Source organism: Drosophila navojoa, chromosome 3 (genome assembly GCF_054131105.1).
Source record: "Drosophila navojoa isolate 15081-1374.11 chromosome 3, UAZ_NAV_1.0, whole genome shotgun sequence".
Lineage (NCBI taxonomy): Eukaryota > Metazoa > Arthropoda > Insecta > Diptera > Drosophilidae > Drosophila > Drosophila navojoa.
In genome coordinates, this window is record NC_142891.1 from 2,415,128 (window position 1) to 2,441,275 (window position 26,148).

The window sequence follows — 26,148 nt, forward strand, 5'->3', positions numbered from 1 at the left end:
TTGTTTATCTCATAAAAAGGAATTTGTGGTATTCGAGAGAAAATCTTATAGAATTTGTTGTTGCTGCTATACAGTGGCATACAATTCTTGAATAATTACGATACCTATATATGTATATATATACATGTCAAATAATGGAAACTGTTTAAAAATATGTTAGAGCTCAGATATAAAAAAAATGTAAATCGCTGAGAACAAATTATTCAGAGTATAAAATATTGAAAAAAAAAACTTTATCATATTTTGATTTCTTAAATCATTTTATTGGCTTTATTTAGGTTCAATGAAGCAGCAATATTATTAAATCATAAACAACAAAAAAAGGAGCAATATACAAAATCTTTTTTTTTAAGCAAAATTTGATTGAATCATGGTTGAATCAAATTGCATTCTTTGTAGTTTCTTTTTCAATGTGCGACCCTAGGCAACGATAACAACAAGAACAATGACAAGCACGAGCGAGAGTCAGAGAGAGGGAGAGCGGTAGAGCACTCAAGTGAAGTGACAACAACGAAAGCTTTGATAAGCAGAAAGAAGAAGAAGCGCCACAAACCAAACAACAGAAAACAACAATAAACAAACAAAACGGTAAAAGTAACAAGTAAAAAGGACTAACGGAAGCTGTTAGTTTGCAGAGAGCAGAGAGAGCGAGTCACTGAGAGGCTGAGAGCAAATAAAAGCTCGCACAGTAGGCTTGGTCCAGGGATTCAAGCAAGAAAACAGGTATTCAGACTAAAATTACAATTTAGTTCAGTTCAATTTTGTTCTTTGTTTATTAAGAATGTAATTTCATCGCAAAAAATAAATAAAATCCAAATAAATATTTCTACTTGTATTAACACTAAAACACAAAGTTTCCTTCGAATGCATTTCTGCACGAGTCGATATACTACTAAATTCCATTGGTCTTAAAATTTAGCCATTTGTATTTGCGTTTGGCTGACATAGTGCAATATAGACATACATACAGATATATGTATGTACACTGCAAACAATCATGATCGATATATTATCATTGCCTCGGCGGAACAATGTGACCAGCCAAATGATGACCAAGCAGCCCAGCTATAAGACTGGGCTGCCCATTAACAGTTTACCCGGTTGGGAGTTAATACCGCTCAATTGTAAATTGCCTATGCTCAAGTGTCCTGGTAATCAGGTGATATTCTCAAAGGATAAAATCGGAAACTCGGTAAGATTTTAATTGAGTAAATAGAAATATATAATATGCTGCCTGAAAATGTAAGAAATGAATGAAACTTCATATATGGGTTTCGTCTTGATTCCAGTTCAAATGTAGCATGCAGGAATTCGATTCATCGGTAACGGTTCATATACCCGAATATAATCCGTTGCACGATTCAAATCTGAAGACCTTCTACTCAAACGAGCGTAATTTGAAACGATTACGCGAGAATGGCGAGATAACCGATAACAATGAAGTGATTTGCAATCTAAAGGACTTCAATCAATATCGTGAGGAACTTCATAAGTCACAGCTCTACTATGTGCTGCAAGCGTACAGGCAAAGAGAGGCGGAAAGACATGATCGTATGTTGATTGCCAATGCGGAAGGAATCTCGCGGAGGGATAACTTACAAACAGGTGTACGTCATCAGAGTCAGGAAGAAGTAATGGCTAGGAAACAACAACTTGAAGAGGAGAAACATGAAAGAAAAGTGAGAATCTATAATATAACAGAGGAGAAATTCAAAAGAATGGAGAGCATGTTAGCTATGCAGCAGATGCTGCTCGAGCATCGCAAAATGTTAACCAATATGCGAGTCCAGGCCCACATCAGTCTGCATCAGGATTTGCAGCGTAAGCATCTGATCAAGCTAAAGAAACTGTTCCAGTTCAAGAAGGATCGGTACAACAAGAATATGCGTAATTTGCACAAGCAGCGTCTGACTAAACACACTGAGGGCCAAATACAATCGTGGCATAAACGCCTGCACGAACGTATTGCCAATCAGCGAAGGATCGATCAGTTGCTTAATGAAGTTAAAAAGGAACGCGAATTATTCATTGAGTCGCACAAGGAGAAATATCGTGAGAAGTGGAGACGGATTCAGGAGCAAATCAAGCAGCGTTCCCACAACATCAAGGAGGAGAAGAAGTCCAAAGGACGCAAGAAGAAGAGGAAGAGCAAGAGGAAGAGTAAGGCCGTTGATAGTACGAAGAAGGCGACGCCTTCATTCTGTGATGAGTATCAAGCAAGCTTTGAAGGTCTCCTCGATAGCGAGCTATGCTACGCATTGAATGCAGCTATTGCTATGGGTGGACATGCTCCGTTGACCTTCGATACCGATGATCCCATCTACAAGGCAGCACAGTACATCCTCAATCATATATTGCTCGGCTTCGATAAGGATTTGAGCGAGGATCCGTGTGCCATGTATGTACTATCCGATCGCATTGCGAACTTCTTATGCGATGCCAAGAAATACGTAAACTATGTAAGTTGTGTGATAATACGGGCTATAGCTCCTATATCTATGCATCCTATATGTAAATACCTCTCCCACCCTTAGAAAGCTATTCAGATCATTGGCTTTGCCCATGATAACAAGGCCATGGAGCTACCATCAACACCAACACACAAATCTGGCATGTCCGGGAAGAATCATGCACGTACCTCGCATGTCTCGTTCAATGGGATTGCTTGCACCATTGGCGTGGGCAGCTATGAGATACATCCATTTGTGGACGTGCGTCCTTGCGGGGATCGTCGGCCAACGCCGGCGGGCTCGTTGACCTCGTTGGTCGTCAGCCAAATCGGTGACCAGGTCATACAGGAGAAGGTGCGCCTGCCGCACCTGAACCGCAAGGAGATCATCTTCATTGAGCACTACTTGGTCAAGTTCAAACGGGAGCTGCTCGTCGGACTTGATAAGCAGGTATTTGCTGCCATTCAGTGCCACTATGAGAATCGCATAATGGAGGTGCGCGAAGAGCTGCTCGAGCTGGACAAGGACTTCTTGAACAATCAAATATCTTTGGGAATACTCAGCTACGCGGTGAATCCACTTAATTATGAGACGGCTCTAATGCTGGCAGTCAATGTGATTGCGAATCAAGTCATTTGGGGCCTTCAGCAAACGCTGCTAAAGCCGGGCGCCGAGCCTTCGATCATGCCCCATCCGATCAGCTGTGGCACCGAACGCGAACGAGAACAGCGTGCCCTCTGCACTAACTAGTTAATCACTCTGCCCTTCTTCCTCTCATTTAATCACTACAAACAGAATCCACAGGTCTACGGACACTCTAGTTCTGTGTGCACATAAATTTTATGTAGAAAATATATATATGTTGTGACTTACCGTGTTGAGCGTATCTCCTGTGCGTTTTTCTGTATTGATATTTAACGCGTAATTGCACTTTGCTTCACAAATCGCGAGAAACTCGGGTTTCTTGTAAACATTAAACAAATTGCAGCATGGCACGCAACAGCTGTGAGTTGGCCAGGGCTGCAACACAATCGGTATTTTGACAGTCACAGGAAACGCAGACAACCGCCGGGTTAAACCATTTAAAATTAGTTGCCGTCATAATACTTATACTTTCCAGGAGTAAATGCTAGCCAAAATCTGGCAAAGAAAAATGCGGATTTAATTTCATTATCAATTATTTGATGTGTTCAAAATTAACTAAGTTTACACATGCTCTTTCTATTTAATAATAACTTTATGCTTATATCTAAACATACATATATACAAAGAAAACTTGTATACAAAATTACAAATTATTTAGGAAAACTAAACTGTGCTCCATATGGATACATTATTGGATTATATGGTGCACCAGGAGCTAGCAATGGAAACGGATATGCTGCGGGACCAGATGGCAAGTTCTTAGAAGATAGCTTGGAGCTGCGTTTCCTTTTGATTTTAGTTGTTGGCTTTGCATCAGCGCTGGAATCACTCGATTCTGTGTCAGTGGGATCTGCTTCTTCTAACTCATCCTCATCATCCTCGTCATCGTCGTCATCATCCTCATCGTCGCTTTGTTTTGCCTCTAATTTGATTTTTTTCTTAGGCACTTTCTTAGACTTTTTAGTCAGAGTTCGTTTATCCTTTTTAGTCTTGTTAAATGTTGGAGTTTGTAGCTGGGCAGCTGGTAGCTGTTGAGGTGGCGCTGGGACTGCGCCGCCGGGAAATGTGAAACGTTTATCCATATTAAAGACGGCCAATTGTTGCATGCTAAACTCCATGAAAGCCTGCAGAGCAATATTTAAATTTGGAGGTTGCGGGCAGTTCTTTAAACTGTGATAGGGCGCCGAGCAATTCCTGCAGATCATCTGGCATTCAAAGGAAGTGTGCCCCTATGTAAATAAAGATCATTAGTATAGTAGAGATCGGAGATATATAATTGACCTACCTTCTTATCGCATATGCCGCATATGTGAGACGTCTTGTCTCTGCCTTTGACTTCCGTCTCTACAACTTTGTCCTCTGCATCGGTACTGGCCTCGGCTTCATCCTCATCCTCATCATCATCCTCATCTGGTATTGTGTACTTGCGACTTTCGTTTCCCATACAAACCACATCATCTTCGGATGCACTTTTCTTTGAACTTTTTGGCGATTTCTGGAGAGTATCTTTGACTGATGCTTTTCCCTTAACAACCGCTGGCCTTTCATCACTTGATTCATCCTCGGACGAGGAGGAAGAAGAGGATGATGGCAGTGCTTTATCCTTTGGCTCGGCTTTAACTTTTACCTTGGCGACTTCAGCTTTATCCTTTACTTTAGCCGCTTCAACTTTAACATTCACTTTAGTCGCTTCAGCCTTCACAACTTTTGTCTTTTTCACTACCTCACCAGCTTCGACACTTTCATCGGAGCTGCTGGAGGAGCTGTCTTCGCTGCTTTCCGCTGGTTTGGCTGGCGCCTTGACTGACGCCTCTTTCTTTTCCTTCTTGATGTTGGCTGGATTAATGAGAGGTGCTTGATTTATAACTGCAATTGCTGGGGATGCAGCAACTTCTGGGGTTGCTGCAATTGCTGGGGTTGCTGCAATTGCTGGGGCTGCTGCAATTGCTGGGGCTGCTGTAATTGCTGGGGCTGCTGCAACCGCAGGCGTTGCTTCTTTCGTCGGATCAGCTGTAGGCGTTGCCACTGCTGATGGTTTTGTGGGAGTCGGAATTGTAGTATTCTCATTTTTGTGTTTTCCATTGGGAAAGTAGAATACATTTTTAGGCATTTTCTGGTACCAAGGACTAGACTCATTGCCTCCTTTGTTTTGTTTGTTGCGTAAACCGTATCCGCCTCCGCCTCCGCCTCCGCCTCCGCCTCCATCATGTCCATATCGCGCTCTTCTGTGATTGTCCCATCTTCTGTCTGGACCACCACCTCCTCCTTTACCACGTCCACCTCCACCACCTCCTCCTCCACCTCCACCACCTCCTCCTTTACCACGTCCACCTCCACCTCCACCACCTCCTCCTTTACCACGTCCACCTCCTCCTCCACCTCCTCCTTTACTACGTCCACTTCCTCCACCACCTCCGCCGCCGCCACCTCCGCAACCACGACCTCCGCCACCACCACCGCCGCCGCCATCACGACCATTCAGAGACTGACGAGCCTGTCTTTGCAGTTCGGTTTGATCGTGAAACTTTTTGAATAAATCTTTACTGTGTCCTCGACCAAGACCATCGTGGTTAAAGTTATTCTGTTCATATCTTTTGTCGCTCCATTGACCAGATTGTTGGTCGCCACTATTATTCATATAATGATAATCGTTATGACCAGAATTATCATGCCAATTGCCACCAGAATTATCCATGTCGTTGTCGTTTTCGGATCCGCCGCTTAAAAACCATTCGGAGCACCGCACGTGTTAGATAAGTATCGATGTTCTACAGGTTAGCTAGCATCGATAATGTTTAGCTGTTGTCGATATTTAAAAAGTATTCGATTAAGATAAACAAATAAACATTGCAATTCAACTTTTTATTCAGTTATGTATTAGACCAGTATTAAGCAATAAATTAATAATTTAAATAAATAAAAGTTTAATTTATCTAACCATTCAAGCTTGTTTCCAAATCAAAAAATTGTCAATTTTATATCAATGCCCAAACATCGCATATTAAATATCGTAAGAATCGATATAAATGATTTAATCAATTGTTTATATTGATACAAATTTATTAGCGTGCTGTTTACATCGTACAAACTTTGTCAAAATGTTTAGAGCCGATTTGGAAAAGCTTGAGCGTAATTCCATGCAATTCAAAAGAGAAGTGTCTAAGCGTTCTTTGAATTGGGGCAAACAAAAGTTTAAGCCGAAAACAGAACCATCGCCCATTGAACAGGAGGCCAAACCATGGCATCATGTGAAAAATGAAATTTTAGATGATGAGCATGCACAACGGACCACCAATCGCTTTGATATGCAAAGCCAGGACGCTAAAGAAATGGTAAAGCAACGGGAACAAAATTACCGTCGCAATATAATCGAAACAGGGCGTAAGGAAAAAACCAAATGGGAATCGTTCGACGACAAGGAAACAACGCCCAAGAAAAGATTTAATACTGCCGAGAGAATAATGCAGAATCCCAACAATTTATCCTTTAAAGAACGCAATTTCTTGCGTAGGAAATTAACAAAAGCCGTGCTGAAAGAGAAATCGGGCACTCTGCGAAACGCCATAGAAGATCTACAACATAATTCAGGACTTGTAAGATCGACAAATAAATTTAGAAAGTAATGGAAAATTGTATGAAAATGTTTTGTTTGAAATGAGAAAAATTGTACAATACACAACATAAGTACACTACACACTTTATATAAATCATCTTAAAAATTAGAAAGGAGTATAATGTGAAATGGGGTCTGCAAAATAAATATATATATATGTTTGTAAACTAAATAGTATGCGATGTTCTCTCCTGGGTCTTCCTGCTCAACCATTTGCATTCGCCAATTTCGAAATTAGCTGATTGTATTTACTATTTGAAGTAATGCTCTTTTTGGAGTTGCGCACCTGTTCCGGCGTATGTTGTAAAAAATAGATGACAATAAATTCGAGTGTTTGATTGGCTTCCTTGGGGTACATCATGTTAAAGGTATAATAGTAGCAGATCAATTGGGCAATTATATCTGGTATATCAGCATCTGAAGCTGGAAACGTGCTCATTATTTGTCCCTCAATGTAGACCATTGCATCCGTATGGGCACCCTCATCGCCAACAGATATTGGCGTATCTAATAAAGGGAATACATATTAATACAAAACAAAGCGTTGATCGGGCATCTAAAGTACTTACTGACTAGTGCCACCCAAGGCGCATTGGTTGGATTAATGTGCTGTAGCACATCATTGGGCAAGGGTCCATGATCGTATTGCTTGAATATATAGTCAGGATCCTCATTGAAATAGTATGCCAGTCCACGCACTATATTCGCGTTGTTCTCCTCCAATGCGTTCACTTTCTTATTTTTTGACATTTTAAAGAATTTGAACAAACGTTCCTTTTCACTGGCAAAACGCTTCTCTAACACACGCGGATCAATCGACATTAGCAATTCGAAATGCTGATAGAGCAGTGGCTTATTGAAGATATACGGCCAATTATCCTTGATGGCCGTAATGTCTGGAATCTTTTCGCTATTGTTGAAGAAGGCGCGCTGCAAGGGAAAGCATTCCTTCATATAGTCGTCTATGGTACTTTGCTCCACTTTGGAATCACCACGATAACTGGATATCAGCAAATCTTTCTTCTCTTCAAGATCACGATTCAATGCCAACGATTTGGCATTTCCATTAGATGCCACTGCAGTAGCTGCCGATTTACGTTTCTTACTGCTGCTGCTGCTGTTACTGCTGGTAATATGTAGATCAGCTGTGCTCGAGCTGGCTCGTTTTTGTGGACGATTTAGCGCATTGTTGCGATTGATCATTTTGGAGATGAGAGACTGTGGCGTCGTGGCAATCTGTTGGCCCTCCCGATCCTTTTCCAGCAATGAATCGGGATACTTTTCAGCCGCCTGCTGTGCGACTTCTCGAAATACAAGTAAAGGTATGTGTGAAGAGCGTTCGCGTAGTGCATCGACCAAGAGATTGGCCAACGCATTGAGACGCTTGCCCAGGCTCGTTTTGCCACGCAGCAACTTCATAATATCATTTGGTACCTTACTCCAAGGTATCGAAAACTCCTTAAACGGCGCTGTAGATAACTTTGAATTGCTTGGCGTGACACTAGCCAGCGAGAGAGTCTCATCATTCGATACTGTTGAGTCATTGGCATTCGATACAAAACTGGGATCCAATGAGCTGCCCGCACGCTCTGAACGATTCAAAGGCGAGGGCGGAGGTAGTATAACATATTCATCGCTTTCCGCAAGCAACATTAACAAAATCTTCTCCTTGGCTGCAAAGAGCAACACCTCATCTTCACATATCTCGCAGCCATTGCTTTCCAGTACTATGGTACTTCCAGCCAAGCCGTATTTGTGTGCTATAGAAAAAGTATACAAAAATAATTGTGAATACAAAATTAGTAACTATCCACCATCACTTACCTTTTTCAATAACATCCTTTCTGCTGGGCAATGACATGAATGTCTTTTTAATTTTACGATCGGCACTGCATATTGTTATTAAAACCATTTCACTGCCCATTTCCGATTTCGTTTTTTGCGCCTCGAGCACTTTTCCAGTGTCAACGTTGGAATGCATTTCTGTGTGTGACAGAAACAACAATAATAAACAAATTGAAGTTGTGTGTATGTTAGTGCTGAATGTGTACACACTCTCATATATACTACGTACCGGAGCCTGTGGCTGTGCCCGTCGCTGTTTCAGATTTTTTTGCTGCTGTTTGTACACCATTTTCGTTTGGCGCAGCGGCCGCCGGGGCCGGGGGTTGTGGCTGTGGCTTTGCCTCATTTGCAGCATGCGGCGCTACAGCTGGAGCGGCATCCATGGCTAACAATTATTATTAAAACCCAAAATGCACACACAGCTTTCAATTTCAAATCGAGGCTTCTTTTCTTTTTTTGTATAATGCCCGTGTATAAATTTGCACAAGCCAAACTGTGGCCAGGGATGTAATAAAACGCCACACATCGATAACTTTAGCGCGACTTTGGTCGCTGGCTATCGATAGCCGATAGCTGTACAGCGTAGTGGGTGGTCTGCGGCAATAGCAATCAAACGCTCATTTGTTGCTTTCGTCTGTTCGCGGCGCGTTTACTTTTTATTTTCACTTCTGGCATTTATTTTTGAATTAAATAGTCTGTAAATTTAAATAAAACCAACGCGTTACTTAACTAGCATTGGCAACGCACACACAAAAACAACAGCAAAATGCACTGATTGCGAGATTTCGTTTGGTAGGCCAAACAAGGCGCGACCGTCTGTCTAGACATTAATATTCACAAAAGGCTGCGCTTAATATATATTAATAGGAAAAAATAAATCGCTTGCGACAAATACAAAATGCAATCGTAAGTATGCAAACGGTGTCACAGCCAATTATTAAATTTTGGTATATATACACGTATGTATATATATGTACGTATCTATCTATATTGAAATCTTCGCCTGTTTTCTTTTTGCTAGGAGCTGTCTCACTCTTTGTTGCCTGTTGCTGTCCAGCTGGCTGCCTGGCTGTTTGGGTAGCTTTAGTGCGACTAAATTGAATACGGGTTCAGCTACAGTTAGCTCCATTGATCTGGAGCCCATCAATGGAACCATGAATTATCGATTGTATGGCAAGAAGGGCAAGGACGATAAGCCCTGGTTCGATGGCCTCGACAGTCGCCATATACAGTGTGTGCGTCGTGGACGTTGCCTGGAAGTGAATGGAACGCATAATACATGCTTCGGCTCCAAGCTTCCCTATCCATTGACCAGTCTCAGCTTGACTGACTATCGTAAGGAAAAGGAGTTGAACGAAGCTTTGGGTAGTTATTATGCTCTGCGACACGTACCCAAATGCTGGGCTGTTATTCAGGTAAGATAATCTGCAACTTACCTGCGTATGAGATACTAATGCTTCGCTTTTGCAGCCATTTTTATGCGCTGTCTTTAAACCGAAATGTGAGGAAATTAATGGCCAGGATATGGTCTACCTGCCTTCATACGAAATGTGCCGGATTACCCTTGAGCCATGTCGTGTGCTATATAATACAACATTTTTCCCAAAATTTATGCGTTGCAACGAAACGCTCTTTCCTATGAAATGCAGCAATGATGCGCGAGAGATGAAATTCAATGTAACGGGCAAATGCTTGACGCCCCTCGTGCCGGCTGATAATTCAGCGAGCTATTATCCTGGCATTGAGGGCTGTGGCGTGCAATGCAAGGATCCGTTGTATACTGATGATGAGCATCGACAAATACATAAGCTCATAGGATATGGAGGTACGCTCTGTCTGCTCTCGAATCTGTTTGTGGTTGCTACATTTCTCATCGACTGGCAGAATGCGAACAAATATCCAGCTGTGATTGTATTCTATATTAATCTATGCTTTCTCATTTCCTGCTTCGGGTGAGTGGACTTAAAATAAAACTCTATTGTATAAGCTAATATAATATTTTCATCCAGTTGGCTGGTGCAATTCACTTCTGGTTCTCGCGAGGACATTGTCTGCCGAAAGGATGGAACATTGCGTCACTCGGAGCCTGCAGCTGGCGAGAATCTGTCTTGCGTTGTCATCTTTGTGCTGGTTTATTATTTCCTAACCGCATGTATGGTTTGGTTTGTCTTTCTCACTTACGCTTGGCATTGGCGTGCCATGGGCCATGTACAAGATCGCATCGATAAGAAGGGCTCGTACTTCCATTTGGTTGCCTGGTCACTGCCTCTGGTGCTCACCATTACCACAATGGCGCTCAGTGAGGTCGATGGCAATGGCATTGTGGGCATTTGTTTTGTTGGCTATATCAATCATTCGATGAGAGCTGGCCTGCTTCTGGGTCCACTGTGTGGCGTCATCCTAATTGGTGGCTATTTCATTACACGTGGCATGATTATGTTGTTCGGTCTAAAGCATTTTGCCAACGACATCAAGTCAACTTCAGCGAGCAACAAAATCCATTTGATCATTATGCGCATGGGTGTTTGTGCTTTATTAACAATGATTTTTATACTAGTTGCAATCGCATGCCATGTCACCGAATTTCGACATTCGAATGAATGGACAGAGAGCTTTAGGGAGTATATTATGTGAGTAACTTAACAAAATATTCTATATCCAAACTTAATAACATTAATTCTTTCAGTTGTCGCATCAGCTCCGTTTTTGATGAGAACAGCGTCTGTAAGATCGAGAATCGTCCAAGTGTGGGTATTTTGCAGTTGCACTTGCTTTGTCTATTCAGCTCTGGCATACTTATGTCCACCTGGTGCTGGACGCCATCCTCTATAGAGACCTGGAAGCGTTATATCAAAAAGTGAGTAGCCTCCCAAGCAAGTACTTCTATAATATAGTAATACATTTTCATTTTCCTTTATTAGAAAGTGCGGCAAGGAGGTTGTCGAGGAAGTCAAAATGCCAAAACATAAGGTCATTGCCCAAACATGGGCCAAGCGCAAGGATTTTGAGGACAAGGGTAGACTCTCTATAACGCTCTATAACACGCACACCGATCCAGTGGGCCTGAATTTCGATGTAAATGACTTGAACTCGTCGGAAACGAATGAGATTAGCTCCACTTGGGTGCATTATCTGCCACAGTGTGTTAAGCGTCGCATGGCGTTGACTGGAGTAACGGCTGGCAACACCAACTCCTCCAGTCAGGGTCATCAGGCTGGCCGCAAGAACTCACTAGACTCGGAGATAAGCGTTAGCGTGCGACACGTGTCTGTTGAATCGCGACGCAATTCTGTGGACTCTCAAGTCTCTGTTAAGATAGCTGAGATGAAGACAAAGGTGGCATCGCGCAGTCGGCAACATGGCAAGCACGGCTACTCGAGCAGCAGCAATAAACGCACGCAACGACGTAGAGATTTCATTGCGGCAAGCAATGGACGTGGACGTGGACGTCGCGAGAGCAGTACCTCGGTGGAGTCACAGGTGATTGCTCTGAAGAAGACCACCTATCCGAATGCTAGTCACAAGGTGGGCATGTTTGCCCAAAGCACCAAAAAGCACAACAGCAGCAGGCGACGCAATGCGGGACTGGATCCGAGCATCATCAATGATTTCATACAGAAGAATGGGCAATTCATATTGCCATTTTTACAGAATCAAGGCATGACGACCTCATCGGATGAGGAGGAGAATTCGCGTGCTTCGTTCAAGATACAAGATCTCAATGTGGTTGTCAAGCAGGAGGAGGAGGAAGACGACGACAATGATAATGGACCTAAAATACAGGAGCTGCCCAACAATGGCAACAACTCTAAGGCTTTGGAGCACTTCCTGAAACACATGCAAAAGTCCAACGAATCCAATTGCAATGGCAATAGGCAGTCGCGCAATTCTCAACGCAGTCGCAAATCACGGAAGGAGAGCAGCAAATCACATCGTGAGCCGGAATTGGATGCCGACTCAAATAGCGATTTTAAGCAGAATTATGCTAGGCAGCTGGCCGCAGCTCTGGACGCCAATGGGGACTCGTTGAGCTGTTCCTCTGTGGAGTTGGACTTACCACTGGGTCTGGGATTGGGTGGCATGCTTCATAGTTCCTACTCGGGCAAGTCGAATTCGCGCAATAGCAAAACTAGCTGTGACGTGGGCATACAAGCGAATCCCTTTGAGATAGCCAATCATACGCTGCCCACCTATGGCAACGAGGAGCTGCAGCAGGCGATGCGATTGCTCAATGCAGCAAGTCGGCAGCGCAACGAGATTAACTGCGACGATGCGACCGAAATGCAAACGCTGCTCAATCCGCGACACCATCATGGCCATCATCATCATCATCATCACCATCAGAAGGAAGCAACGTTGTTGAGTGAATCGGATAAACTTAAAATGTTGCTGCTGCCATCCAAATAGGGCAATGAATCGAAATGCATTTACTTAAATTTATAAACAACGAAATGAAAACGGAATCTTCCATAACTTTACGAATACTCATAGCAATTAAGTATACAAACTGCAAATTTTACAAAAAAAAAAGAAAAAAAAAAACAGAGCACAATGCATTTATGTGCCTTGTATCAATGTATAATGACTGTTTCCTTAAATTAGTTTATAGTTTTATATAGTTTTTTATATATATCTATATTTAAATGTATGTTGTTTTAAATGTACAAACTGTCGCCCCTTTTGGGACAACGCACACATCGAAAACGAACGAAATTGTATTACAAAGTGCCTAAACAAACGTTTATTTTTAAGCATTTGTAACTAATAAAACGATTTTAAATCCAAATACATGTTTTATTTTCGTTTGACTTATATTATAGCTGCAAAGAGGCTTACTTCGACCTGGGACAGTGACTGCAATTAGAATTTCTATGCATCTATTTTCTTGTATCTAGAAATAAATTTAATATTAATTAAATTGCGAACTTTGAAGCTTGGAAAAGTGAATAGGGCAAGACAAGACTTCAAATTAATCTACTTTGTCTATGAGCTAAATCAATTAAGCTTACTAAAATATTTCATTAGTGAAACTTGGAATATTGTTAAATAAATTTTTTACTGAAAGATATTTTAAGGCATTAATTGAATTGAATTTTATTTTTGCTATAAATATTGCACAAGATTAATATATTAACCATTAAAAAAAAGAAATATTATTAATATTTTAAAATAATTTTTTAATAGCTAATAAATTTGTTAATTTTTTTAAGAATGGAAGTTACTACGAACTAAAATTTAACCTAAATTGGTGTATGTGTAGAGTATTACATTTTCGACTAGCCCGAGCGTCAATTAATTCAGCCTAGCTCACATAACCATCGATATTATATGGATAACGAAAACTGTGCCCAGAATAATAATATAACAATAATAATTCAAACTATATATTTAAAAATAATAAACAAAAACCAAATGAAACTCTATTGTTTTTGTTTCTTTACTCTGTAAAGTTTGGATATTTATTATTTATATACATAGGCATATGTACATATGTACATCCATATATATGCATACATATGTACATAGATAGAATACATCCCGCAGGGTTATATAAATAGAATACGAAACTGTAAACAGTCACGCAAACTAAAAAAAAAAAATTGAGCAGACTTAGAAAATTTAGCATATGTACATAGAAATCACAGTTAATAGCCTTAAGTTGCTTGAGTTGAAACTCGCACAGCAGGTAGCTTAAACCAGCCGAGGGTCAGTTTTGTTACAGGTGAGAAATTACCTGTGACCACGACCAGAACGATTTTTGAGAAAAGTTACACTTGGTTGAGAATTAAAGGCACATCCGCTGCGGAAGAAGACATTGCAAAGAGTTTTTTGGAAGCTGTAAATTTCAACTGGAAGACTAACAGCAGGTTATTTGTATTCCAGTAAACACACGCATACGCACACACCTGCATATGTTACTCATGTAATTGTCGAGTAGCGATCATAACAGAGGCGGAGTTGGCGAACAGCTGCTCGTCACATACCAGGGCTACATTATAAGCTTATTTTTGTTGGGTGTGGCGGATCACCCACGCAGCATCCAACAACAATTGCGTTGCACTTTCGTAATTGATTTACTCTAATTTCAACTGACATTTATGGCGCCAATATTTGAATGTATGAAAAAATATAGTTTTACAAAATTAAGTTCAATTGTTTTTATTTAGAGTGATACTAGAATTAAAATTTACAATTTAACGCAGGTAAGTTTTAAGTTATTTATTTTGCAGTGCTTCATTTGCATTTGATATGAATTATTAGGCAATTGATAAATTAATGATGCTCATCTAATATAAACAACGCATACTCGAACTTGCAATTGGCAAATGTGCAATCTAATACTTGAAACGCTATTTAGTCAATTTACTAAAGAGTTTACGTGTAGTATTAAATATCAGCAATTCAATTAAGTTTTTGGTGTAAAATTCATTATTTTTATTGATTTTATTGACTACTTGAGGGGATTCTGTTAGACATACACAGCCTACTTGGATTTGCGCAGCGATAGTTTGACTTCCTTGGCCCAAACAACGTTGTTGATGAACTCTCCGAGCAAATAGAGAGCAAAGGTGAAACCCAACACAGCGGCGAAGAATAGAATACGCTGTGGCAGCTGCAAGACCTCCAAAACAGGATATACCCAGACATTGGAGTAGTGTTTGATAATGTGTATCCAGACTAGATAGCTGCCCATAAAGATGGCGAGACCAGTCAGTCCCTTGCTGCGTGTTGGATAAGCACGATATGATGTAAACATCTCCAAGACAATGAAGACAACTATATTTGTATGCAATACATGATTGAGCCAGCTGCGAAAGTATATGACATAAAATCCATTAATATAAATAAACAAATTTCAATTATTTCTCACTCACCTAGGGAACACAGGATCCAGCACCTTAGGAAAGACTAATTCACGATCGATGGCGTAGAGGGTCCAGAACGTTATGCCCACATTCAGGGCGACCGGAAAGGCCAGTGTAGACAGCAGCCAATCCTTGAACTTGCGTACAGCGGGCGCTCGCCGTGGAACCAGCTCATTTGTGCCCACAAAATCATTCACGAGGGAGACAATGTAATACAGGGCTTGTATTATCTGTAAGTGGAAGGAGATAGGCATGTTATTCTGATAGCTCAAAAGGGGGTTGATTAGCTGACAATTGAAGTGGAATGAATTGCAAACCGCTAAATCACTGAAGCTTAACAACAACAAAAAAGAACTCAAACCGGTTGTCATGACATGTTTAAATTCAAATTGGCCTAATGAGCTATAATAGCTGCTAGTTAGACTCATTTTTTCGGTGCCTTACCGCATTCAGAAACGTAAGATATTTGAACTTTCCACCAAAGGGATGATAGATTAATTTTGAATTGGGATCCGTTTGGGCTGGAAATTCAACAAATTTATAATCATAATATATGCCATAGGTGAATTGTACGGCTGCTGTCAAATGAAGCAATGTACGCAGCGCGCCAAAAACACTTTTGAACAGCGAGCTCGTTGCAGGAGTGCTTGTGGCCATTTTTATCAATTATATGTTTCTTTATTGCAATTAATTGATTTTTCACAACCGCAACAACAGCATCAACATCAACCGGCGAGCAAAAAATTTATACTGAAGACGGTTGTACTGTTGTGTGACCGTGGTACCCACAGTGATAAATTATCGATACTCTTCAAGGATTTGTATATCGATGCTTGCCTCATTTTATTGGCTGGGCACATTTTGTAGTCGTTGGCGCTTTTTATTGAAATAAACTTACGATAAAGTGATGAAATGTGCTACTCGGTACTTCAAGTAAATTAATGATGAAGAATCATGCTAATAATTTAATGATAGCTAAAATTATGTACTTATTATCAATTAAATAATAAAAATTACCTATTGCTTTTATGTGTTATCTATGCTGAGAACACAAATCATTATTAAATTGTTATCAAGTTGCAATAGGTGAAAGCTTTTATGTCATGGTGACTAAGCTGTTGTGATTAGAATTGAAACAAATATTTTTTTTTAATATTTTACAGAGTTTTCTTCAAAATTTACAGACTGCAATTTTAGAGCTAAATTACCTATCTCTTGAACTAACCTGTAGATATCGCTAATATCAGCACTTGCACTTACCGCACAGAGAAATGTTAAGAATTTAAACTGCCCACCGAACGGAATAGAATTTGGCAAGTCTAAGGTATGCAAATAATAAATGGCATAGTTTATTTGAATGACAGCTGTTAAATGTAAAAGAAATTGCAATAGACGATAAAAAACTAGGAACGCGGAACGCTCTTTCTTGGACTTGGATCTTGCCATGCTTAACACACAAAAGTTCACAATCTACTGATTTGTTGGCAGGTGAAAAACCAGCGACAATCAATATTTACATATACATACATGTTCATTTTTTTTATTTATTTATTTTTTTTAACACAGACATTAAATATTAATTCGTGTTATTTGGGTGACTGATAAAGTGCCTTATCAGTGAGGCAATAGTAATACGTTAGCATAAAACTGTAATTGAATCTTATTATTGTAGATGCAGCTAATCAGCTTTATATGTAAACTTTCATATCAGTTAGGTACGCCTATACTTATATATTAGTAGGTGACTTACAGAACATAAAAGCCGTTACATATAAGCCCATTCTGTAAGTTAACAGACTGCACTCTAACAGCAAAGCTGTTAGTTAGCAACACCCCCCAAACCAGGGCTGCAATTGCACTCACCGCACAGATAAAGGTCAAGAATTTAAATTTGCCAGCGTATGGGTGAAAAACTGATCTTGGCATTTCCAAATTGTAGAAATAGTAGACGCCATAGTTAAATTGTATGACAGCCGTAGTGTGTAAAAGTAATTGTACAGCCCGATTGAAACCTGGAGACGTGGAGCCCTTATTTTTGGGTTTGGATCTTGCCATGCTTAACACTCAAAAGTCAACTTTATACTGATTAGCCGGCTGTAGCTGGCAAATGCAAGCTCCAATCTAAGAATATATTTTATATATACTTATGTACATACACCATGTGCATATGAACGACCCGCTGATAACGTCGCTTATCAGTACGGGAATAAAAACAAAATCGTATTCAGAGAGTAAATTTATACTGAAGCAGAATTTGAGTGAAAATTAAATTTACTTTCACCTCTTCAGCATTAGTGCGACCACTTTAACTGTCTTTCATGTTGACAAGTGGGGCGGGATATGCTATATATAGATATGTCTAGTTGAACAAAAGCTATTGAGGTTGTCGCAACTAATGCGAACTATCGATTGAATTCCGAGCTCGTTTGAAAGCCGCGTGAAGGTCAAGGGACAAACCCAAGCGATGTGACGCACCACTAGCATGTATGTTTATTTAATCGTTATCCATTATTTAGATAAGCTATCGATTTATGTATATTTAAATTTATGTGAGCATCGTGAGCATAATTAAGCTTAACAGAAATTTCAGTGAATATTGTGTAGGGAGGAATTGAAATACATTTTTGTATTTCAGATGGTAGCTTTGATCAATTAGGAGTAGACATATTATATTAAAATTAATATTTTTTATGGGAAGTCATTCATTCCTTGGTCTCCTCCTCGATCTCACTTTCCCCGCCAGAGGACTCCAAATTGATTTCAGTCAGCTCCTGCTCCTCTACGCTGCAGCTGTCCAGTTCTCCAGTTTCAACCTTGGCTGTCATTGCAGTTGTTTCCGGCTGCTCTTCTAGGACTGCCACCTGCTCGGCTTGCTCGAACATGGGATTATCAAAGGCACGTTCACGCACCTCTTCATTCTCTGCATCATAGCCAATGACAGCCAGGCGTTCCACTGCACTACCACCTGCTCCTCCCGATCCCATTCCAGCTGTCACATTATCAAATCGATTGAAGAGCAAATGCTGCGGCAAACGCAATCCCAAGTGATGCCAACGCCAACGCCGGGGATTGTGTATCCATTGTGGTATGCGATTGAGATACGGATTCTGTGGCATGAAGTGGGCGAGGCCAATCAACGAGACAACGCCCACAAGCACAATACAGAAGAGTATGAGCAGCACCGAGGCAAAGCTCACATTGGGATTATATGGATGGCCCGCATAGAAGATTTTCAAATTTTTCTGCTGAGCCAGAAATTTGCTCTGATTCCGTTGCGCAGCGAAACGTCTCATAAACTCCACGCTACGCTCGCTATAGCCATTTCGATCCACAACAATCGCCTGCAAAGCATTGCCATATGCTCTCGAGCCCACAAAGTTCACGTGCAACTGCAGCTCGTCCTGCAGCCGCTCCTTGACCATAAAACTATTGATAAGACCAGTCAAGGTCTTGCGATCCTCCTCTACGCAGTGCTCGCTATTCACATGCATCATGGCGCCACAGACCAAGCAGCAGCCGTCATTTGTGCGCAATGGGGAGACGCAATGGGGCACTTCGCACTGTGGCTCCACATGGGAGCAGACCAGTTCCAGCAAGTTCTCATAGTCTATGTGGCAGCCACATAGCTCACCTCTGTAGTACTCCACAAACACATTCTGGGCATTATGGAAGAGCAATTGGCCCAGATCTCTGCTCAGCAGCTCCTGCAGATAGTTGCGTGATATGGAGGAGCCCGCTAGGATGAGCTGACCCAAGCGAAGATACTCCACATTCTCCAAGTCAAACGAGAGCGGACCGCTATTGCCACTGATCACCACATGCTCATCATCGCAGGGCACGCGATCCAGATCGAAGTAGCTATCGATGGCTGAGCTGGAGGGGGAGGCGCTGCTGGGCTGGTCACTCCAGCTGCTGGGATCAAACCATTTGCTCGTCTTGGCTGGCTTTAAGTAGGCGCGCTTCTCATCACTGTCACATTCTCTATTCAATCCCGAACCCACGCCGAGTTGTACGGTGGCATCCTCTGCCAGCAGCAAGCCACCCAGACGGGGCAGTACGAATCCGCCCACTGCCAACTCCTTGGGCAATGGCAGCACAGCCGGATAATAGCTGGGAAAGACCACCTTGTCCTGAGCACAGGGCAAGTAACCATCCAGCCAGGCATTGGCATTATCGAATGCTGCCCCAGCACTATGCCACTTGATGTTGGTCGTCTCCGCCTCCAGAGCGAGCAAAGCGAACAGCGCTACAGAGATCCATTCCATCATTTTGACTGCTCAGCAAATTGTAGACTGAAGACCGAGAATAAGCGCTGATGCTATGACAGAGCTGTCATTAGTTTTGGGGGCGTTACCTCAGATTCAACACAATCCTCAACAGCCATTTACACTGGCCAACAAAATTTGATGGGAATTTGATAACACTAATATATATTGTAGATATTCCAGAAACTCTTAATATCCCCAATTCTAATATCGAATAATGATAATTACGAAATCTAATATGTACTATTTGATATATTTAGGTAATCTAGGTAATTATCTTGCACTCCAAATCTCATGCTTTCGTGTTCGATTGAATGCTGTTAACCAGTGTTATCAATTAGGCAGTTTGTCATTCAAGCAGTCAATCAGTCAATTTATTAGTCTTGCTACACATTAAATTAGACACAAAGCTATGAAAACCTAAACAAAATTTCAATTTCACATTTTTCAATTCCAGGCGAAAATGAACTGCAAAATTTTGGACATTGAAGAATTTCTAAACATTTTGACTATTTGATTTCCAACTGAGAATATAGATAAATAGACTAGCCGTAATAGAGAGTCACATAGAGAGAGGGAGAGAAAGAAAGACAGAGAAAGAGATCAATCTTCATTCCATATGCAATTAGAATATATTTAATATCCCAATTATGGTAGTTCAAAAAATCATCGACTAAATTTTGTTTCTATTTTTAATATTTAGATGATTTTCAATAAATTTGTTCAAGTAATAAATTGTTCAAAGAATGAGACGAACGTGTGGCCATTGCACATTTTCAATACATATATATACCAATATAATACATATATACATATACACTATATAATAGTATAGCTGCTCTGCTACACATTCATTCCGTGCTAGAAGAATAGCGTTTATTTTCATTTTGATATAAACAATCGAAGTAAAGGAGAGGAAGGTATGCCAAAACAATAGAGGAATAGCAAAAATTAAAACCGGATGGTAATCGTGCGTGTGCATGACCCGGCAATGCGATGTGCCACGGGTTCCACATGAAAGCCATTCGCTAAAAAAAAAACACGACGAAACAAATAGCAAACAAACAAAATCCGAGTCCGAATCCGTATCCGAATCCACGTGCAGAGATATCTGCGAGTAGATGGAAAGCACTTTTTCCCGTTTGCTTTTTTGTGTTGAAGATCAAAGAATTTATTGAGATTGTAAATCAAGGGCGAGCAAGGTCGAACAAAATTAAAGATAAGCCCGAAAAAACTCAAGAAAAGTTTCTTTGTTTGGGAAATCCTTGAACTTAAGTAGTGTAAAAGATGTTTGCTTGGAAGAACTAAGTCGCAAAGAGATGTTGTGAAAGAAAATTCAGAACAAAGAGGTGATTGGCTACTAATTGAGTATATATATTTTTCAGTAAAGATGGGCCTATTGACTGAATGAGCTAGTCAATCAGGAATGAATCCATCAGTCAAGTTGCCTTGTATGATCAGTGATCAATCAAACAAACCATAAGTGTCACAAAAAATTGCTGCTGTATAATTAGATTTACTTACTCATAAAATTCTAATACCCAACTCGATAGTAAATGTAATAGTCAATCCGGGGAAAGCCATCAATTACAGACGTAAACAAAAACCATAATGAAATATGTCTAATAGATATTATCAAATGATCTGCGAAAATTCAAATCGATGATCGAATCGAATGCCCAAACTGTTTTACGACATGTAATTGAGTTACTCGGGGCCAACATGCTCCAGCCGCCTCCCACAGCGCAGTGGGGCTGCCAGATAATCTGGCATCTATCAACGCCAATAAAATCGGTCACGAAGATGCTGGGGGCCTTTTGTTTTTGGACCAATTTGATTTGTGGCCAGCTTTACAATTCAATAAAAATGAAAATTAAAAAAAAAAAAATCTTTTTCACTCTACGGAAATTTCGCACAATGAAAATAAATATTGCAAATTCTTTGCGAGTGTGTGTGTGTGTAACACTTTGTAGCGACAACAACTGAATGGCTGGATAATGGAATGAATGGCATTTAAAATGTATCTGTAAGACGTGTGCATGGAAAATGTATCTGCAAGATACGCCAACTGCCCGCTTACAAATTGCAGCCAGTTGTTGACCCCTCAGCGCGAGAGGTGATTAAGAGAACACACAGGGAAAAAAGCAAAACGAAAATCGAAACAGCAGGCAAATAAACAAACATATGGCAGACATAAATGGGAGACAATAATAAAAATCTGATTATACCCTGTAAGCATTTATGAAAGCGGAACAAGGGCAATCGGACCATGGGCTAACATAAATTTTCGTTCTTTCTTTGTTATACATATATGTCGATCATTAAAGGCGACAACCGACTTCATATTGCATATTATATGCATATATAAATATCGAATTTGAGAGGGCAAACAAGCGATTCGATTTTAATAGGACACCATTGGCTGAAAGAAGTATACTTTGGAGTAGACCAATTTAATCACAGTACCTAGAAATAGGGCATATTCAAGTCGTATATTCTCTGTTCCTGCAGCTCTACTTGTTTCTGTATCATTGAGCTGGAACACACTTGAAACGAATTGTGGCTGCGGTCGTCGTATTTCCGTCATTTCATAATGACCACGATTTATATATATTTGATATTATATATCATCATCTTGTATTCTTTAACTTACCAGCGACCAATAGCTGAGAAATCGTAATTTCTGTGGAAAAGTTTCGGGCACCAGGCGACGACTGAAGCTCGTCTTCAATTTGTAGCTGCGCTGCACCTCAAAGCTACTGAAATACAGTCCATAAGCGAATTGTCCCAGCGCGCACAGGTGAATGATTGTCACAAAGACACGCGATTTATAGAGCTCCACTTTGGTCATCTTGTATAGCTCTGAATATATCTAGTATATACAGAATTTTATTTAACTTTACTTCAACAAAGGTCTAGTTGCTTTTGGCTAAATATCCAGCAAACATTTCAATTTTTGTGGCTTGGATAAAAACTGAGGATACAAAGTGTAAGCAAATTTTAGTCGGGACTACGAACTACGCTGTGCCCATGCGATTTACATTTAAGCATATGTTGAATTTACATAGAGGTTTGTGGGATTCTTAGTCCTCAAGGAAGAAAAAATGATCGAAACATGGTATACTGAATGAAGTTTCATATGATTTGAATAACAGTTCCAAGGTTAAATCTTCCCAGTAACATTTTTACACGCTTTAGTAAAGAGCCTCAAGGACAAGCATATTAGGAATATATAAGCTTCATGATTCCTCCTAAGTTTTGCTGTTTTTCACAGGCATTTTATTCGAAGCATTATACCCTCTGCAAGAATTTCCCATGGGTACAAATGTTTGCGAACCACAAAAAAAAAAACGAAGCAAATAAAGCAAAGGTGCTCAAAGGTGTCGTAAATGCTAAGCGTCTAAGCATTAGGCTTCTTAAAGCTTGGCTGCATAAAAATTTGAAATCAATATTTGACATTAATATTTTAAAATGGACAATGAGAATAACACATAAAACAAGTTCCAACTGACCTAACGGCAAAAATAAACCTGAAAAACTGAAATTTCAAAATGCATAAACAATTGCTTAGCAAGCCACATAAATTGATGAGAATTCGCTTGGCGATGTTTATAATTTTTACATATGTTAATAAGTTAATGGATTTTATGGCTAGTTGTTGATTGCTTCAATTGTTTGAACTTAGAAACAAATTTTTTTTTTTTAGCGCACACGAAAGACACTCACGTAAATTTGGAATTTCTATATAGTTCACTTTTATTCTAGTTTTTTTGGCTTGTTTAATTTTTTATTTTGGCTGGTTTCTAGTTTATTTGTTACGCGCAAAGAACTGCGCGTATGGAAAACTGGAGTCGTACTGGCAGATTGTATGAAAATGTTGCTCATTCGCCGCATTGGCTCGATGTTGCTTTTACTTGCGTCCACACACACGCACACCCACACACATTAGTACTTGTACTGTTGCTTCGCATTGCGTGCAGCTGATGCGCATGTCCAAAAATTTTACATATTTCAGTTGTGTTACCCGCAGTCGCTCAGCATTTGTTTGACCAAACATAACAATTATGTGGTAGCCATGTATAGACTAAACAACCTAAACCATACGCAATACTGCGAAAAACAACATTTTGTCCCGCAGATAACGGCTTGTGCAAACATACATATTTGAATCGATAAGCAAATGCGCGCCTTTTGCAATTTCGCTATCGCATGTTGTTATCAAACCAGCTGTTTCATGCTGCAGCCCTAGTCATTTGTTATGTCTATCGACCATTTTGAGCAGAATTTTATCATTTACTGAATTAACTCATATTTGTTAATGGAAACAAAAACATAGTATTTATATAAATAACCCGCAAAGTACTCATATAATTAGAGTGTTTCAAGCACGTCACTTACAATATATAAATCTGTCTGCTTTTCTCCATTTCTCTGTATTTGTCGAGAAGTTAAAATACATCAGAAAGTCATGTCGTAACAACTAATTCGACGTATTAAATTAAATTCATATACAAATTAAATAGCCAAAAATTAGATAATCAATCAGAAAAGATGTCGTTAGCATCTAAAGTGACATTAGGTTTAGCTGTTTGCGTTTCCACCGCCATTATAGGTTATGTTCACTATAAACAATCGGACGACCGGCAAGTATAAAGAATTCTTCAATGAAATTAAGTATTAATCGAAATTCGTTTACAGTAACAAACTACATGAGGGTGTTCTGCGTGACGTAGAGCAGCAACAACGACGCAAGCACGAGAACCGTTATGCACTGCAGCAACAAATCGACATGACCAAACAGTTAAAAGCAGCACGAGAAACGGAGACGAAGAATAATCCGGGCGTATTAGATACGTAAACAAGGAAAACGCCGGAAGCATCGGATCCAGGCTCAAATCTATCGTTACTTGTGTTACAGCAATCCATATACGAAGCGCGTCAAATACAACTCTCTTATACACACAATATCTCTTTGTTATTCTTTGTCTATATAATCTTTATAATTAGTACTCAATTTTATTATTACGAATGTGTGTATAAGTAATTACAATTCTAATGGGCGCTCGATAAAATAATTCACATTGTGTCACGGTTGGTTTGTACATATGTGGTGGACACCCCTTACTAAATCATAGAAAAACAAAAAAGGAGACTGCAGAGCTTTGAAATACACTTTAGTTGGCGTTCTTTGTCCGTCCTCTCTCACTTTGCCACAAATAATGTAGTTGATAGAACCGTCCGAAGTCCAAACGGAGTTTGGACCATTAATATCGACCTCCTCCTTTACGTCTATCGCGATCGTTCCCATCACGATCATTATTACGATCTCCTCGATCCGTGCCACCTCCAATGCCACGCTCGCCACCACGATCCGTGCCGCCCACAATGCCGCGCTCGCCGCCACGGTCAGTGCCGCCGCCGATGCCACGATCTTCGCGTCGACGGCGTGGCGACCGGCTTCGTGATCGCCGTCGCGGTCCACCGGAACGGGAACGGGAACGCGATCGATTGCGTCGTCGGCGCGAATAAAGGTACCTCCGCAACTCTCTAGATATGGGCTTCAAGTGCATAAAATTGCAAAAGCCGGAACGTGTGCATTCACCCATTTCGTATTGTCTGCAGCAGGCCTCACGGAAATCGGTAACCGGCGACAATTCCGAATAAACAGGTCGTCCGCCAAACCAGCGATTGTTCAAATCATTTGCCGCCTTTTCGGCGTCGGCCTCATTGCGGAATTTGATGTACACATTGCCAACTAAATGGTCACCCAAATTATCGCAAACGTTCATCTCCTCAATTTCTCCATATTTGTCCTCGCACTCGACAAAAACATCCTCAAAGAAATTGTCATAATGCTCCTGCATTTCCTCATCGGACACATTCGCTACCAAATGTGAACCGTCCGCCGATTTCGCTGAATTTTGAGGATTTACGTAGAGATTTTGCAGCAACACCGTTTGCGAAAATGTCGGCTTATTGTGTATGCGTGAACAGCGGTCGCCATGCCGGCACGCTCCAATTTTAAAGTAAAACGAGCAGTTGACTCTGCAATATGTAAATAGTTTGTTAGTAATGTGCCGGAAAATTTACGAAAGGTACAACTGCAAAACATGCGGACCGCTGTTCTTTTTTTTTCTTTTTTATTACTTACTTGTCCTTTTCTGTGCCAAAAATAGATGCCAAATATTCGGCCATCACGTTGCTACGGTATTGAGCTGCTGCTTAAAATGATTAGCCTTCCTTGCGTGCCGTTTGCAGCGAAATTTTTTCAATGCCGTATTTTGTATATATTTTGACAAATTTGTAATATAAATTTTTCCAGGCGCACGCAAAAAGCAGCGTCTGTCGTATTCTGCTACAGCGCTGCCAGCTTCAAAATTAATTCAAGCAATTCGTTCGGCGCTGCCAACTTAGTTTTCAAGGGAAATTTAATAACAAAATATTGACAGGAAAATCAATTTTAA

The 26,148-nt window shown here is 40.4% G+C and overlaps 10 protein-coding genes across 13 annotated transcripts in view; 4 read left to right on the forward strand and 6 right to left on the reverse strand.

The window, feature by feature from the left end:
* Dus1 (Dihydrouridine synthase 1) overlaps positions 1–3,482 on the reverse strand; it is a 31,397-nt gene extending 27,915 nt beyond the window's left edge. The window contains exon 1 of the mRNA XM_030386349.2: positions 3,324–3,482. The gene's annotated coding sequence lies outside the window, so the exon portion shown is untranslated. The remainder of the gene's footprint in view (positions 1–3,323) is intronic.
* LOC115563417 (uncharacterized) lies at positions 715–3,336 on the forward strand. The gene is made up of 3 exons (XM_030386348.2): positions 715–1,192; positions 1,290–2,459; positions 2,535–3,336. The coding sequence occupies exons 1-3, from the start codon at positions 998–1,000 to the stop codon at positions 3,198–3,200; spliced, it is 2,031 nt and encodes a 676-aa protein (XP_030242208.1). The 5' UTR covers positions 715–997; the 3' UTR covers positions 3,201–3,336.
* A 169-nt stretch (positions 3,483–3,651) lies between the features above and the next one.
* On the reverse strand, positions 3,652–5,250 carry mbm (mushroom body miniature). The gene is made up of 2 exons (XM_089256792.1): positions 4,381–5,250; positions 3,652–4,324 (listed from the first exon to the last, which is right to left on the reverse strand). The coding sequence occupies exons 1-2, from the start codon at positions 5,203–5,205 to the stop codon at positions 3,746–3,748; spliced, it is 1,404 nt and encodes a 467-aa protein (XP_089112918.1). The 5' UTR covers positions 5,206–5,250; the 3' UTR covers positions 3,652–3,745.
* Positions 5,251–5,985: 735 nt separating this feature from the next.
* On the forward strand, positions 5,986–6,787 carry LOC108649796 (uncharacterized). The gene has a single exon (XM_018098840.3). It carries the CDS (start codon positions 6,194–6,196, stop codon positions 6,716–6,718), a length of 525 nt encoding a protein of 174 aa, XP_017954329.1. The 5' UTR covers positions 5,986–6,193; the 3' UTR covers positions 6,719–6,787.
* Positions 6,726–9,080, reverse strand: LOC108649793 (uncharacterized). Its single transcript, XM_018098836.3, has 4 exons — positions 8,783–9,080; positions 8,533–8,691; positions 7,278–8,468; positions 6,726–7,215 (listed from the first exon to the last, which is right to left on the reverse strand). The coding sequence occupies exons 1-4, from the start codon at positions 8,934–8,936 to the stop codon at positions 6,914–6,916; spliced, it is 1,806 nt and encodes a 601-aa protein (XP_017954325.2). The 5' UTR covers positions 8,937–9,080; the 3' UTR covers positions 6,726–6,913.
* Positions 9,081–9,140: 60 nt separating this feature from the next.
* smo (smoothened, frizzled class receptor) lies at positions 9,141–13,339 on the forward strand. The gene is made up of 6 exons (XM_030386327.2): positions 9,141–9,459; positions 9,575–9,968; positions 10,024–10,505; positions 10,563–11,183; positions 11,240–11,410; positions 11,475–13,339. The coding sequence occupies exons 1-6, from the start codon at positions 9,452–9,454 to the stop codon at positions 12,958–12,960; spliced, it is 3,162 nt and encodes a 1,053-aa protein (XP_030242187.1). The 5' UTR covers positions 9,141–9,451; the 3' UTR covers positions 12,961–13,339.
* Positions 13,340–14,696: 1,357 nt separating this feature from the next.
* On the reverse strand, positions 14,697–23,548 carry LOC115563430 (androgen-induced gene 1 protein). Of its 4 annotated transcripts, none has more exons than XM_089257566.1 (4): positions 23,411–23,548; positions 22,338–22,546; positions 15,429–15,649; positions 14,697–15,362 (listed from the first exon to the last, which is right to left on the reverse strand). In XM_089257566.1, exons 2-4 carry the CDS (start codon positions 22,533–22,535, stop codon positions 15,038–15,040), a joined length of 744 nt encoding a protein of 247 aa, XP_089113692.1. In that variant the 5' UTR covers positions 22,536–22,546; positions 23,411–23,548; the 3' UTR covers positions 14,697–15,037. The 4 variants fall into 4 exon arrangements, with proteins under 4 accessions (XP_089113692.1, XP_030242230.1, XP_030242231.1 ...); XM_030386370.2 differs by having other exon boundaries at positions 23,307–23,528; XM_030386371.2 differs by lacking the exons at positions 22,338–22,546; positions 23,411–23,548 and adding an exon at positions 17,283–17,513.
* Amnionless (amnion associated transmembrane protein) lies at positions 18,004–19,883 on the reverse strand. Its single transcript, XM_030386365.2, has one exon. The coding sequence runs from the start codon at positions 19,685–19,687 to the stop codon at positions 18,122–18,124; it is 1,566 nt and encodes a 521-aa protein (XP_030242225.1). The 5' UTR covers positions 19,688–19,883; the 3' UTR covers positions 18,004–18,121.
* Positions 23,549–23,590: 42 nt separating the features above from the next.
* On the forward strand, positions 23,591–26,005 carry LOC108650006 (protein PET117 homolog, mitochondrial). The gene is made up of 2 exons (XM_018099129.3): positions 23,591–24,327; positions 24,383–26,005. The coding sequence occupies exons 1-2, from the start codon at positions 24,236–24,238 to the stop codon at positions 24,540–24,542; spliced, it is 252 nt and encodes an 83-aa protein (XP_017954618.1). The 5' UTR covers positions 23,591–24,235; the 3' UTR covers positions 24,543–26,005.
* U2af38 (U2 small nuclear riboprotein auxiliary factor 38) lies at positions 24,656–26,072 on the reverse strand. Its single transcript, XM_018099128.3, has 2 exons — positions 25,836–26,072; positions 24,656–25,729 (listed from the first exon to the last, which is right to left on the reverse strand). Exons 1-2 carry the CDS (start codon positions 25,877–25,879, stop codon positions 24,949–24,951), a joined length of 825 nt encoding a protein of 274 aa, XP_017954617.1. The 5' UTR covers positions 25,880–26,072; the 3' UTR covers positions 24,656–24,948.
* Between the last annotated feature and the right edge of the window lie 76 nt (positions 26,073–26,148).